A 15,447-nucleotide genomic window follows, 5' to 3' on the forward strand; every position below is an offset into this window, starting at 1 on the left:
CAAGTTAAATGACTACAGGCTTTTCAAGTTAAATGATTAAAGGCATTTCAGGTTAAATGATAACAGGCATTAGATCATATTATCTGTAAATGTAGACAGGATGAGAACACCCATGCTAAAGGCATTTATATGCTGACATCTACACCAGTAACTAGATGTAGTACCAAACATGAAACAGTTCCTAAAGTCTTTGACCTAAATGACTCAGGCAATAAAATTAACACCCCTCCAGAGTGTCAGGCAATTACACGCTCCATAAATCATGACCACAGCCTTAATGATTTCTTCATGTGTGTACATCAAAAAACAATTAGGAAATTGGAGACCCAAATCGAAGAATTAAAACTACAGTTACATGCTATTAAATCAGCACAGGGAAAGGTTAATGAGCAAGTAACCTCATGTGAAACAGCAATTCAGACAGACTCCCAAATATCAACAGTATCAGATGCTCAGACACAGACAATCCCAGTACCAGCCAAAAGAAAATGTAAAATGACCATGCAAATAAAAACTGATGCCCAAAGTAATCCTGCATTGCAGACAACAGTATCCCCCTCTCAGTCATGTGTCACACCTGCAACAGCAATAAGTGTACATCCCTGGCCCGCAGTTCAGACAAGTCTGTTACCTTCACCAACAACTGCATTTCCCAGTGCTCAGACAAATGTGTCAGAATCAACACAAGTAGTTCACACAACTGAAACACAAATTTCAGCACCCCTTCCTCCAAGATATGTGTCTGAAATACAATCCAGAGTCCAACACACGACATCACAAGCCAGGAAAGATAGGACTCTAATAATTGGCTCCTCAATTTTGAAAAGTATAATACCAAGGAGACTTTTTAAAACAGATGTACAGACTTTAAGAGGTGCAAAAATCAACAACATCACTGACAGAATAATGAACAGTGACCTAACCAAATACAAGCAAATTATTATTTTAGTAGGTGGTAATGATGCCTGTAAGGGAAGGTCACTAAATCAACTCAAAACAGATTTTGAAAGTTTATTGTATGCTGCTAGATATTGCAGCCCAAATACATGTAAATTAATGATATCGGGACTACCTCCTCGTGTGGACACCAAGGCCAAAGAAATAAATGATCTGATAATTGACTTATGTGAAGATGTCAACCTACAGTACATTCCACAATACAAATCTTTCTTCATTCAGAATCAGGATGTCAACCTTAGTCTCTATCACAGAGACAAAATTCATCTAAGCAGAAAAGGAACCTCTCAGCTACTGAGAAATATTAACATATATGCCCCTATTTTCAAGCACTTTAATGAAGACTGTTGTCTCAACTGTGGAGAAACTGGGCACATGACACAGGTATGCCATCATGGCAAACAGATCGAGTGTTTCAGGTGCCATAAATATGGACACAAACAAAGACTTTGTCCATCAATGTATACATAATAGGAAGCTGGCAAAGAGGAGAATGCCAACGCTTCATTTACAAAAAAACTAAATGTACCCAGTGGGACTCTTGACTCTAACTATTCAATGGACACTATTGTAGATGCAAATGTAAATGAATTTTCAGGGTTTGTATGTGACTTTGAAGATGCTAATATATATGAACATTTAAATATAGAAATAGGATGTCAGAATGATAAAAGTAGTATGGAGACAATCTCAGTGAGTACCCCATTGCATGATGACATACATGTAATTGATATGAAACTAAATACAAAAGGTTTTAACATAGGTCACTTAAATGTACAAGGTATAGTGGGAAAGATAGACCAGATTAAGTTAATGTTGTCTTCCATGGAAAATAATATACATGTTTTAGGACTCACTGAAACCAAATTAAATGCTAACCACAATGATGATCTATTTCACTGTCAAGGCTACAATAAACCATTTTGTAGGGACAGAGAGACGGCAGGGGGGGGGTCTTGTTGTATACATTAGGGAAGATGTAAATGTAAAAAGGCGACTTGACTTGGAGTCACATGAAATTGAGAGTATCTGGGTGGAAATCTTTCAAAATAATGCAAAATCTTTCCTAGCTGGTTTCATTTATAGACCACCTTCCTCCAAAGCATTTTGGAATGATAACTTTTTGAAACAAATAGAAAATGTTCTAGCACAGGAGAAAGAAACATATATACTCGGAGATATAAATAAGGACCTTCTCAATACTCAAATAAGGAACAACTGGATGGAATTTATTGAATCATTAGGCCTAGACCAGCTGGTAAATGAGCCTACAAGGGTAACAGAAAAATCAAGCACTCTTATTGATCACATTTATACTAACCTACCAGACAATGTGGCTTGTGTTAATGTACCAAATGTTGGTCTTAGTGACCACTATCCTACTTTTTTGACAAGAAAGGTTAAATGCAAGAAAAATAAGAAAAATACACTTACAGATCGTTCAAAACTTTTAATGAAGAACAATTTCTCAATGACCTATATAAAGTTCCATGGAGTATGATCCAAAATTTGGATGACATAGATGAAGCCATGAGGGTGTGGACTGACTTGTTTATGGATGTAGTATCTAAGCATGCACCACTGAAAGTACATCGAGTAAAGACTGATATTCAACCTAATTGGCTTACTACTGAAATCCTAGATGCTATGAAAACACGAGACAAATTCAAGGCTATTGAAAACCATGCACAATATAAAGTATGGAGAAATAAAATAACAAGTATGATCAAAAAAGCTAAAAAAACTTATTATCAATCATTGCTTGAAAACAAAAAGAGCAACACAAACTCCATTTGGAAAGTCTTCAATGAACTCACTGGAGGAACGCACAAAAAACAGACAAATAAAATTCACTCACTTCTGGTAAATGACACCATAGTCACTGATGAAACTGACATTGCAAATGTTTTCAATGATTTTTTAATCAACATTACCACAAAGTTAAAAGAGCCAGTGATAGAAAACAACTTTAATGAACTGAAAAAGTTCTGCAGCAGTAAAATCTCAAAGGAGGTATGTTTCTCTATCCCACCAGTGTCAACAAACTTTGTTAAAAAATGTCTCAGTGAACTTGATACCAAGAAAGCTACATGACTTGATCAGATTGGTCCACGACTCATTAAATCTTCTGCCTTTGCTATTGTAGATAGCATAACATTCATAATTAATTTAAGTATTGCAACCTCATCTGTCCCCAAAATATGGAAAACTGCAAAAGTAACTCCTATTCACAAATCTGGTTCTAAGGATGATGCTGATAACTACCGACCAATTTCAATACTACCAAACTTGTCAAAATTGATTGAAAAACATGTCCATGACTCATTCATGTCATATTTAACCAAACACTTGCTGTACACCCTAATCAATCAGGCTTTAGACAGAACCATTCCAGTGAGACTACCTTGATCTCCCTAACTGATAAATGGCTTCAAGCACTTGACCAAGGTAGAATAATAGGATCTGTATTTGCAGATTTCAGGAAAGCTTTTGACATGGTGGATCATGAAATCCTTTTGAAGAAATTGAAAATCTACCAGTGTAATGAAAGAACAATTAGATGGTTTACTTCGTACTTAAATGAGAGAACACAACATGTTTACATAAATAACGTTCTATCTGAACCTGAAACAATTAGATATGGAGTACCACAAGGCTCAATTCTAGGTCCACTACTATTCATTTTATTTATTAATGACCTACCACTTTTACTAAGAGACTCAATAACATCTACAGATCTCTATGCAGATGACACAACATTGTCAGACATCCAAAACACAAAGCATGAGCTCGAAATTTCTTTACAGAATGCCCTAAACAAACTGGAAAACTGGTGCACATGTAATGGCATGGTGGTAAATACTGGTAAAACTAAAATATTACTTATCTCAACACGGCAAAGAAGGACAAATCTTGATAGTGATGAACTATGTCTGACATGGAAGGATACAAATCTGCAAATAGTCTGTCATGATAGGCTACTTGGTGTTCTGGTAGATAATAACCTATCATTGACTGAACATATCAAACATGCCAGTAAAAAAGTCAATTCAAGTTTATGGCTTCTCAGTAGGATAAGACATTTTCTCCCTGAAAGGCACAGGAAACTATTTTATAACAGTTACATACAACCCTATTTGGACTACTGTAGTACAGTATGGGGTAATTCAAATAATAAAAACATAGCAAAGCTGGCACATCTTCAAAAAAGAGCATTTGGGCTAATATCAATCCAGAAAGAAAGCAAGGAAAGTTTAGCTGGTAGGTTAAAAATATTACCTATTAAAGACCGAATCTGTTTGAGAAAAGCCAAATTAATGTACAGGATATCTCAGAATAGTGCTCCTGAATATTTACAATCACTATTCCAGTATAGGCTACCTGGTAATACTCCCCACCTGCGATCCATGTCAACCAAACAGTATAAAATTCCCAAACCAAATAAGGAGTTATTTAAAAAAAGTTTTCAATACTCTGGAACTCTGCTCTGGAATAATATTCCAGCTGAGATTAGAAATGCCCACTCTATTTCCTTCTTCCAAACCCAATATATCCAGTGGCTTCAGAGACGCAGCTTAAATAAATGAATTCCTTTGTATGAGGGCCTCAAGGTAGATTAGTTTTTAGCTAATTGTGTTACCCTCTTTAAATAAGGTCATTATTATTTATTATTATTATTATCGATCAAAAGCAATGTTTACAGAACAAAATGGTTCACAATATATGAAAGGGTAGATTTTCACAAGGCAGTTCTTGTATATAAATGTCTACATGGAACTACACAAGAGCATCATCAGTATGTTCAAAGATGAAAAGTAATTACTGTTATCTTTCATATAATGCACATTATTATATTCTTTTTAAGAAGGCCTCAAGGGAGAATAGTCTTTGCCTGAATGAGTCAACCTCTGAAAATACATTATTATTATTATTATTATTATTATTAATCCATTCATCCATACATGCATACATCTTCTTACATTTCAGATTGAGAAATACACTAAAGATCAATTCATTGATCTGTTAATTTATGTACTAATTTATAGATTCATTAAATGATTTGCTTTTCAGAACTGTCTTCTCCTGTTGTAAGAGATTTTCCAGTTGGAGCTGTTGCAGGAGGTGTTGTTGGAGGAATCCTGTTAGTGATTGCCATTGTTGTTGTAGCTTTTGTCATAAAAAAACGGACACTAAAGCCTAAAATGGAAGGTAAGAGTCTTTAGAGGCTGTCATGCTGTAAAGTATTTATAAAATTAGAAAGATTGAACCCATACAGGTGTCATCGATCAAATTTTATTTTCCCTTGAAATGATGAATATTGATATTGTATTATTGCAATATCAAACTCCTTCACAATAATCATTGATATTTACTTTTCATTTTCTTGATGAAATTAAAGGTTTTGTCATCGCTGGATACAATAGTCGAAGAAGGAGCAGAATTAACATATGCTTCAAAGGATTGAAAGCCAAAATTAAAGCCAAACACTCCTAGATAGTGGAAAAATTGCGCTGGAGCCTACTTAATTTTTTTAAGAATATTGCACTTGATGATCCAACCCCTACATCACTTTCATTGACAGACATTTTAAATGGCTGATTGAAATCGGGAGCTGAAATAACTATTGCACTTTTAAGTATCGCCTTTAATTTATCGTATGTCTCCTAAGATTTTTTAGCCCAATAAAATTTGGTTTTCTTACTGAAGAAATTGGTCAGGGACTCAGCAGTTAGGGAAAGATATGAGCAAAATTTCTGATAATATTCAGCCATACCCAAAAATCGTAGTAGTTGCTATTTACTGATAAACACAGGGAATTGAGAGATAGCTTTAACCTTAGCTTCTACAGATATAATTAACTTTACCATATGCCACAATGTCCTAAAAATGTGAGACATGCTTGGCAAAACTCGCTTTTACTTAAGCTAACTGTTGAATGTGCCTCATTCAAGCGAACAAAGAATTTCCAGGTGATCTTTTCAGTGCACATACAGAAGAATTACCTGGTTTCAGCACAATAATACATGGCGAACTCCAGTTACCTTAACATGGTTCCATAAAGTCGTTCTACAACAAATATTAAACTTACTTTTTCAAACATTCCTGCTGTTTTATAGGTTTATAATGTACAATTTCAACGTCATGTTAGATTTTGTTTGGTCGAGTTGGAATGCCTGGAAAAAAGTGCTTATGTTCACATATTAACTGCTTTAACTCATTCTTTTCTTGTGGCTGTAGATATGAAAGTTTAGTGATCGGATCCTTTAATATATCAGAAATTTGAAGACTGGTTGAACCAGAGCTATTACTATCCAGATGTACATCATCATTTAAATCTTTACTGTGTGGGACAGGAGCAACTAAATTTACTGAATGATGTACAGAGCTATCTCAATCAACATACTCCTATTGAGAGTTGCTTCTGTTTCCATCACTCAGAAGTGTCAATGATACAGGTTAAATAACTTACTTTCTTTTTAACTGTATAGAGATAATAATAACTTGCCTGGAGAGGATTTTGAGTAATGGGCAAGAGAGCTAGAACCTTATCACTAGGTTGAACAGTTCTTTACTTTGTCATACCTTATTTTCATTTGTGATTGGGTAGCCTGAAGATTATTTCTTGCCATTTCAGAAGCTTTTGATTGTTTGTATTTTATATCAGAGCTTTAATCAAGCAAATTCATTTATGACTCTTTGGTTAAAAGATTTTATTTATAATAATAATAATGACCTTATTTAAAGAGGGTAACATAATTAGTTGAGAACTAATTTACCTTGAGGCCTTCATAAAAATTAAATTATTTATTTTAGCTGCACCTCTGAAGCCACTGGATATATCGGGTTTGGAAGAAGGAAATAGAGTGGGCATTTCTAATCTAAACTGGAATAATATTCCAGAGCAGAGTTCCAGAGTACTGGAAACTCTTTTTGAATAACTCCATATTTGGTTTGGGAATTTAATACTGTTTTGGTAGACATGTATCACAGGTGGGGAGTATTACCAGGTAGCCTATACTGGAATAGTGATTGTAAATATTCAGGAGCACTATTATGGGATATCCTGTACATTAATTTGGCTTTTCTCAAACAGATTCGCTCTTTAATAGGTAATATTTTTAACCTTCCAGCTAAATTTTCATCTGCTTTCTTTCTGGATTCATATTAACCCTAATGCTCCTTTTTGAAGATGTGCCAGCTTTGCTATGTTTTTATCATTTGAATTACCCCATACTGTACTACAGTAGTCTAAATAGAGTTGTATGTAACTGTTATAAAATAGTTTTCTATGCCTTTCAGGGAGAAAATGTCTTATCCTACTGAGAAGCCATAAACTTGACTTGAGTTTGTTTTTACTGATATGTTTGATATGTTCAGTCCATGATAGGTTATTATCTACCAGAACACCAATTAGTCTATCATGACAGACCATTTGCAAATTGTTATCCATTGTTTTATACAATGTAGCTGTCACAGTGATTTTCATTTGTGTTCTGTAGATAATACCATTTTGTACACTTGAACTGCATGAAGTCATGCAAGGTTCTGAATCCAATATCTGTTTTACAAACTCAAACTTTTTGGATCTATATTCACAGTGATACTGTATTTATTATGTTTGACCCTCAGGAATTCTGGATAAATGTCAGCCATATTGGATAACTACAAATCATCATCTGCACCATTGTTTTTATTTTCACTCTGTACACGACTTTCCTGCATGGGATTATCTGTGTGGCTCTGATCTTCAGGTGTATCAGACATACTAAGCCAGAGAATGATGCAGAAAATGTTGAGCTGAGTGTGTTGAGTAAGGAACCTACCAGGCTGGTATTTAAATATGTTGCCAGGATTCTGATATTTTCATGCTTGTTCATAACTGTGAAGGAAAGTATACTATGAAATCCTTATATATGATAGCACATAGCCATTAACGTTTTAATGAAACTCGCATAATGTGTTTGAGTTGGTATCATCTAATGTTCAAATATGGTAGATGTAGTTCAATGTCAAATTGATCCACTTGTGTAGCCATCTTGGATAACTTAAAATCCTTTGTTTTGAACAGTTTTCCAAAATTCTTTTGAATAACTAAACGTGTGTACATTAAATTTCACTTACAGTAACTTATTATTTTAATAAATCCACAGTATTAATTATGGCAATAGGTATTAGCATATTTAACACCAGTTTTTACACCAAATTCATTGAATATTGGAGTTGTCTTAGATTCAACCATACATAGCAGCCATCTTGAATTTTTATTTATTTATTATTATTACATTTATTTTAGTGAAAATTTTCATCATCAGACTGTAAAATATAACTTCAGATTTGAAAGCATTTATGTTTGAGAAAATTTTCATACATTCATGCTGTAGAGTAAATCTTTATGTTAGACAAATTTTTCATACTCTAGAAAATAACTAAAGAGTTACACTTGAAATAAGGATGTTTGTATGACTTAATGATGGGGAACAAAAATTAAAATGATGACAGGTATGATCTAACAGATCTCTATTTTAATTACAGAAAACAAGAGGAGGGTGGTGAGTATTACTCTTTCCTTAATTTATTTGATCATAATCCAGTTTTTTGACGGGTATTTCTTTAATTTCAGTATACACATTAGGTAGATTAGTACATAAGTGTGATTTGTTACCATGGATAGTTTATGAGGGCATTAATAAATCATACTAGTAATAAGCAAATGTTCCTCAACATATCATGTAACATCCAATATTCTATTATTCATGTATTTTGACTCAAAATATCATGTAACACCAGTATTCTATTATTCATGTATTTTGACTCAAAATATCATTTAACACCCATTATTCTTATATTCTTATACAGTGTGACCCAGCTTTGACACGGTGGCTGGAATCCATATAACCCAACCTTGTTATATACTGATCCGTGTTATAATCAACCAAGTCCATTAGCTGAAAATTATACATTTACCTAAAATATGGCTGGGGAGTGGTAATAAGAGCAGGCACAAAAATATTTGCTTTTGAATAAATGAACACTAACTAGTCAGAAGAACACTTGTGTATTGACAACTTGCATTTGTTTAGTACAATTCATAATCCATTAAATATGTATGTTAATATAAGAAATCAATGAAATTATGTATCGATCATATATGTTATAAAATTAATGTATGATGCACGTCCCATTAGAAAACACAAATAACACGTATAAAAATATCGGTAGTCGTCATTTTGATCTGTACTCCTCATTTTGATCTATATTTGATTGTCACTTAACAATTCACTACAACTGTCACATGTAGCACGTGCCTATAGCTGTTTATATGTACATGCACTTAAATTGGTCCATCATCTTGCCGAGGCTACCCAGGGGATGAAGCTATTCATAGGGAAATGAAAACATAAACAAATTAAAAAGTTTAACAAACATCTTTGCAAGATGCTCCATCTTCAGTTAATCTGATGGACCTATATCTAAAGTTTCAAACGATTAGAAATTTAATTTGCATTTTTATCCACCATTGGTAGCGACCAAACGCATAGTTATTTTCCTGCAAAAATATAACTTTCAATTCATAATAAACATGTTCCAGTCACTGCAGAAAATGTAACAATCCATCAGATTACATTCCTTTTATTTAAAGTCGGTGCTGATTTCCTTTGATGAAAGTTTTTTACTGTTGTTATTGATGATTGTAGTCGGCTTTCATTAATGAAGGGTGCATGTGTTATTGAAGTTACCGCTAAAGGATAGCTTTGGAGGACCAAACAGATGTCCATTTCTTATTGCGGCAGCAACATCAAAAAACTGTAGGGCATTGATTAAGACTTAAGATAGTTCCTCGTCCAGTTGATCTCAGCTACCAGAAATGTCCACCCATAAAAAAAATATTTAAAAAAAATGCAGAGATCTCATAGCATACAGTACTCATGCCAGATGTCGAATAAGTGGATTATGTTAAGATAATTTGTCAAGATGAACAAAGAATTTGTTTATCTAACAATAAATAAATTCAAGTGCATTTTATGTCAAATTTGCAGTTTCCTTTCTTGGTGCTTCTGAAATTCATTACTCCAAACCCAAGGTTGTATATATTAGTTTAAATGACCAACAATGTTGCAAAAAAAGAAAATCTTATCTGTGTACGAGGAAAATAAATTTCAATTTGTAACATTGGCGAAGCCAGCATTATCACTGAATAAACTTCTTACAAGTGATTTTTCATACTTTTAAAAAGAAAAATATTTTCCGTGTACGAGTAAAATACATGTATGTGAAATTGCACAAGCCATGCCACGATCGTTTGTATTAGAATTCACGCACGATATTTTCCCCAAAACAATAAAATTCTTTTAAACCTTACTTGTTGTATTTTTAAGAAAGAAAACAAACAAAAACGTTTGTATGAGAAAAATACATGTATATGAAATTAAAAAAATGGTCACCATGGCAGTTATTTTGAAAAATATGTTATTGCATGACCTTTAGAATGGATGGTCCTGTTCAAACTTGGTTTCATCAAAAGATTTATCATGCTGTCTTTGTTGGTCCTAAATAAAAATGGTAATAATCTTCCATTTAAAAATCTTGTTATGCTTCAAAAGGTTTAGATATAGTTTGATCACTCAGCACTTAATTCCATGAAATTCTGTTAAACCATGTGATTTTTAGTCCCTTTAAGAACACTGGAATAATGTGCTTCAAAACTTCCTCATTGTCCATTATTGTAGTTGACCAGTTTTAAAATGTAATAGCTTTTTAATAATGAAACTAATTCTAATAATAACAATAATAATGACTTCGTTTAAAGAGGGTGATACAATTAGCTGAAAAACTAATCTACATTGAGACCCTCCTAAAAAGGAACTTATTTATATACAAATTAACACATATACACACACACATACACATACCAATGCATATTAACATTTACATATATAGACACAATATATTTACTTTTGACTGCTCCGGTGGCCTAGTGGTTAGAGCGTCCGCCTCGGATGCGGGAGGTCATGGGTTCGATCCCCGACCGAGTCATACCAAAGACTTACAAATAAATGGTACTAACAGCCTCCTCGCTTGGCGCTCAGCATTAAGAGGCTAGTGTTAGGACTAGTCTGCCCGGTGTCAGGATAATGTGACTGGGTGGGACATCATGCTACATGTCTGCGGCATGATGCCCCAGTGCTAGACATCACTATAAACTGCCACATTGCAGACATCGTAGCGATATGACTGAAAAATTGTTAAAGCTACGTTAAAAATCCAAATCACAACAACACAACAACATATTTACTTTTGATCTGCATTCTGTATGCAGAAATGAGTGCAGAGATACACATTGTTTAAATTATGTTGATAATGACTTGTTTTGCTTGACATCTCATTATTTATATAGCCATATTAACTATTGTAACAGATAGTGATGAGTGTGATGATAAAATAAGGAAGACTGTTATCAGATTGACAGTTTGTTACCTCTCTTAAGGCTCTGATTTTGTTAAGACTTGGAATAACTCACTAAGGACTTTTATTAATTTGACTTTCTTGCATTGGATTGGATGAGCTTGCAACCAGTATGGAGGTCATACTTCAGATCCAAATTTGATCAGTTTTGGCATACATGCTCTCGGACTTTCAGGTTACTGCATTTATATAGGAAAATATGACCTTGAGAGTGAGGTATTAGTCCGAGAAAAATGAGTTCATATTTTTCCCATACAAATGCAATAACCTTTTTATAATATATTCACTTCATTGCCCAACAACACTGCTCCGGTGGCCTAGTGGTTAGAGTGTCTACCTCGGATGCGGGAGGTCGTGGATTCGATCCCCGGCCGAGTCATACCAGAGACTTAAAAAATGGTACTAACAGCTGCCTCGCTTGGCGTTCAGCATTAAGAGGTTAGTGTTAGGACTGGTCGGCCTGGTATCAGGATAATGTGACTGGGTGGGTCATCATGCTACATGTCTGCGGCATGATGCCCCAGTGCTAGACATCACTATAAACTGCCACACTGGAGACATCGTAGCGATATGACTGAAAAATTGTTAAAGCCAAGTTAAAAATAAAAATCACGTCACATCACATTGCCCAACATAAGGCTAAAAAGTAAAGGAATGCATTACAAGAAACAAAATAATTCAATGTATGCTGTATTTCAAATTAAATACACAATTATAGATTCATCAGTACATAGTAACACTATTAATGCACACATAGCACCGCCCAGCGACCTTTAAACTTCAGCACATTCTCATTTTGGCATTATAAAATTGAAATTTAGAGTCATGTTTTGAATGAATGCACATTGAAAAACTTTTCAGTTGGTCTGGAATGGATGGATTTTGTTTTTCTGTTGATCCAACTCAATTCTGCTTTTTGCTTGTGATGGACTGAATTTATTGGGTCAATTTAGTGCATTAGGGAGAAAGTGATTTTACTTGAAAATGTAGTCAAAATTAGAGTACAATTGCGGTGCTTATTGGGTTTTCCATGATATGGGTCATGTCATTCAGATTTGCAGAACTAAGAAAGTACATTTTGAGGAAATTCAGGATACATAAATGTAAGTATATTTATTACCATTCTTATTACCAGCTACAGAAGTCATATGTTTATTCCCTGTCACTTGTATTCTCGCTGTTGGAGGTACCCCAGTTGTGACCTGTATCATACAGTGAAAGTCTTCTTTTGCTAGCCTAACATTGTATCAAAATAAATGGGAAAAATTGGCAAAGCAGCTGTTGTGTGACAGTCCATTTTGTCAGCAAAAGTAATACTTTTTGCATAGTCTTGGTTTATTGGCTCTGAGGCTCTTAGTTTCCTATCAAAACCTTCAGTTGCATTTGTATCTAAAATTTAGTGTTCTGCCTTGCAAATTGCTACTTCACTGATAGATAAGTGGTTGCTCTTGGCCTCAGTGTGCTTTTTTATGGTATTTCTACAGACCCTAGAGAGCACTGGTCATAGTCTGAACCATTCCTAACTTACTGTTTCAATGATTATTATGGTATTTTCAATTACTGCATCTCTCACATTTGTTGTTGATCATTCATTTGTTTGTTTTAAAGTTTCACTTATGACTCATTAAACTCATCCACATTGTTAACTCTACCTACTTTGAAATGGTTCATTCACAAACAAATCTGATCAACCAAGCCCTAAAACGTCTGCTTCATGAATGCACATGATTTGTTTACAAAGTAGTTAATAATATACTATGCTATTTTTAGGCACACATTTCATGCAATTCGAAAATGTGTATTATCAAAAACTACTGAATGATTCTGACAATGTAAAGTTAGCTGAGAAACAAATGAGCATATAACGAAGTTGTCATAATGAACAAGATACATGCATAATAATGAGGTGATCTTATATCTTGATGGATGAGATTCTGACCATGAAAGCCAGATTTTCATCACAGTTCAATTATAGGCTATATTAATGAGATACCTGGCATCTTATTGGCTGATCTTGTTGTTTAAGGTCTAGAGACTGCAGTCCACGTGGAATTCAAAAAAACATGGTAAAGGAATTAGTATCATCAATATATGGATTACTTTGAGTGAGAGACTCTGCATATTAATTATGTCTTCATCTTTGAAATACATTATCTATAAAGTATTAACATGATACGAAGTTTCCAGGATAGTTTCCTAGGTTTTGATCTTACTGTAACACCCATTATTATATGCTCATTTATGGTGATCTGAATACAATATTTAATAATGAACAACTTGAATGAGCAATTAATTATGATTAGTATAAGATCCAAATATTGGATCAATTAACATACAAGGCATGGACTTATTAATGAAAATGCGAATAAATGTCTTCGCACAGTACAAGAACAAGGGGGGGGGATAATTCACAATGATTTCATAATGAAAGCATGATGTGTTTTACTCAAATAGTAAAGAAATGTAGTATTTTACTCATATAGTAAAATGTATTCTCTCAAATAATAAAATTATGAAAACAAAGGGACAAATGTACAAAATACCTTTGTAGTCCCAAAAAACACACTGGGTATTACAAACCCCAAAGATTAGCCGACAGCTAAAAGATTACATGTATGGAGTTATACACTCTGTCATCAGCACACTCAGCTACCAGTCACACTGGCCAATCAAGCCGTTAGTATTCCAGGTTGGTCAATCAAGCAGTCAGTGCCCAAAATATTGGTCAGCAGCACCCAATCACCTCGACCAGCAACACTGTTTATTCAGCTCTATGGCTGCAAAGGTTCAGCTTCACAGCTGTTATGGTCAACTTCTAGGGTTGACTCCAATCACTATGATAACTGATTGCTCTGGTCACTCTGGTCAGCTGAAAGTACATCTAACACCGTGTACTATGCATGACATGGGCATATATGATCAAATGCAATGACGTTATATATGGTAAGTTATACAGCTTACATTATTGACACAAAAATTACAAACCAATAAACAGGTTCAGAAGTAACCCTAACAGTGACCAAGAAGAATCCTATGGTATTGTTTCTTAAAAATGCAGCTTTATATTGCTAATATAAATCCCTTCCTAAGTCACAAACAAGAATAGAAAATATTTGCATTATACTATGTAAACGAAGCTACATAGCAAACGTACAAAATTAAATGTGGTAGTACAATAGTTATAACTTATACACAGCTGAAGATGTGCAAGTAGACCGCTCACAGACAAGATGTTCTGTAATGTGAAGATTTAATCTTATGGTGAGGCATTTATACACAGACGAAGTTGTCATACATTGTCTGTGCACTGGAAGCATTCGGTTCTTCCCATTGAAAACACTTCGCACATGCAGCATAGAATGAACCGAACTCACTATTTTGAAATATTGTACATAAATCACCCTCTGATATCGATGTACACAAGAAAACGAAACCCGAGTAGATGTATTTAATAAATAAAAGGATTTACACAATTATGTGACACTTACAATATTACATATGCCTTCTTATTGAGAGGACCAGCTGCCAAGTTATGTGTGCCAGGTGAGAAATGCCAAGTCAGCTTCTGCATCTTGTTTAAAATCCTAGTGATATTTCCTTAGTTGCCCTGCAAGCTAACCTGTACATGAATCATTAATTTTTATGAAGTTACCTTCTCCAGTTGTATGCTAACCTTTTTATGTTGTGTTTGTTTCTTTCTCTTTCAAACTATTTGACAAGAATACTTATTAGAGTAAAATATGAATGAATTGGAACAAAGGTTATGTTTTAGATGCTGTAGTGTTTCTTTGAGTAGTGAAAAATAATCAGAAATGCAATTTGATCCATATATCTGGATGTGAAGACATATTCAAAGTGTAAAGACGATTAAAAAATTGAGTTCAAGAAACTTTTAACACATTGCAAATCCTGTAGAAAGACATGCAACAAGAAATGAAGACATACAAAGAATACAAGAAGACATACAAAGATTACAAGAAGACATACAAAGATTACAAGAAGACATACAAAGAGACATACAAAGAT

General features: G+C 34.1%; 1 protein-coding gene across 1 annotated transcript in view; it reads left to right on the forward strand.

The window, feature by feature from the left end:
- LOC149773278 (uncharacterized) overlaps positions 1-15,447 on the forward strand; it is a 185,454-nt gene that overhangs the window by 158,934 nt on the left and 11,073 nt on the right. The window contains exons 10-11 of the mRNA XM_089946503.1: positions 5,029-5,166; positions 8,491-8,507. Of these exons, the coding sequence (XP_089802629.1) occupies positions 5,029-5,166; positions 8,491-8,507 (155 nt within the window). The remainder of the gene's footprint in view (positions 1-5,028; positions 5,167-8,490; positions 8,508-15,447) is intronic.

This window comes from Sinohyriopsis cumingii, unplaced genomic scaffold, assembly GCF_028554795.1.
Source record: "Sinohyriopsis cumingii isolate HCF-2022 unplaced genomic scaffold, ASM2855479v2 utg000695l, whole genome shotgun sequence".
Taxonomy (NCBI): domain Eukaryota; kingdom Metazoa; phylum Mollusca; class Bivalvia; order Unionida; family Unionidae; genus Sinohyriopsis; species Sinohyriopsis cumingii.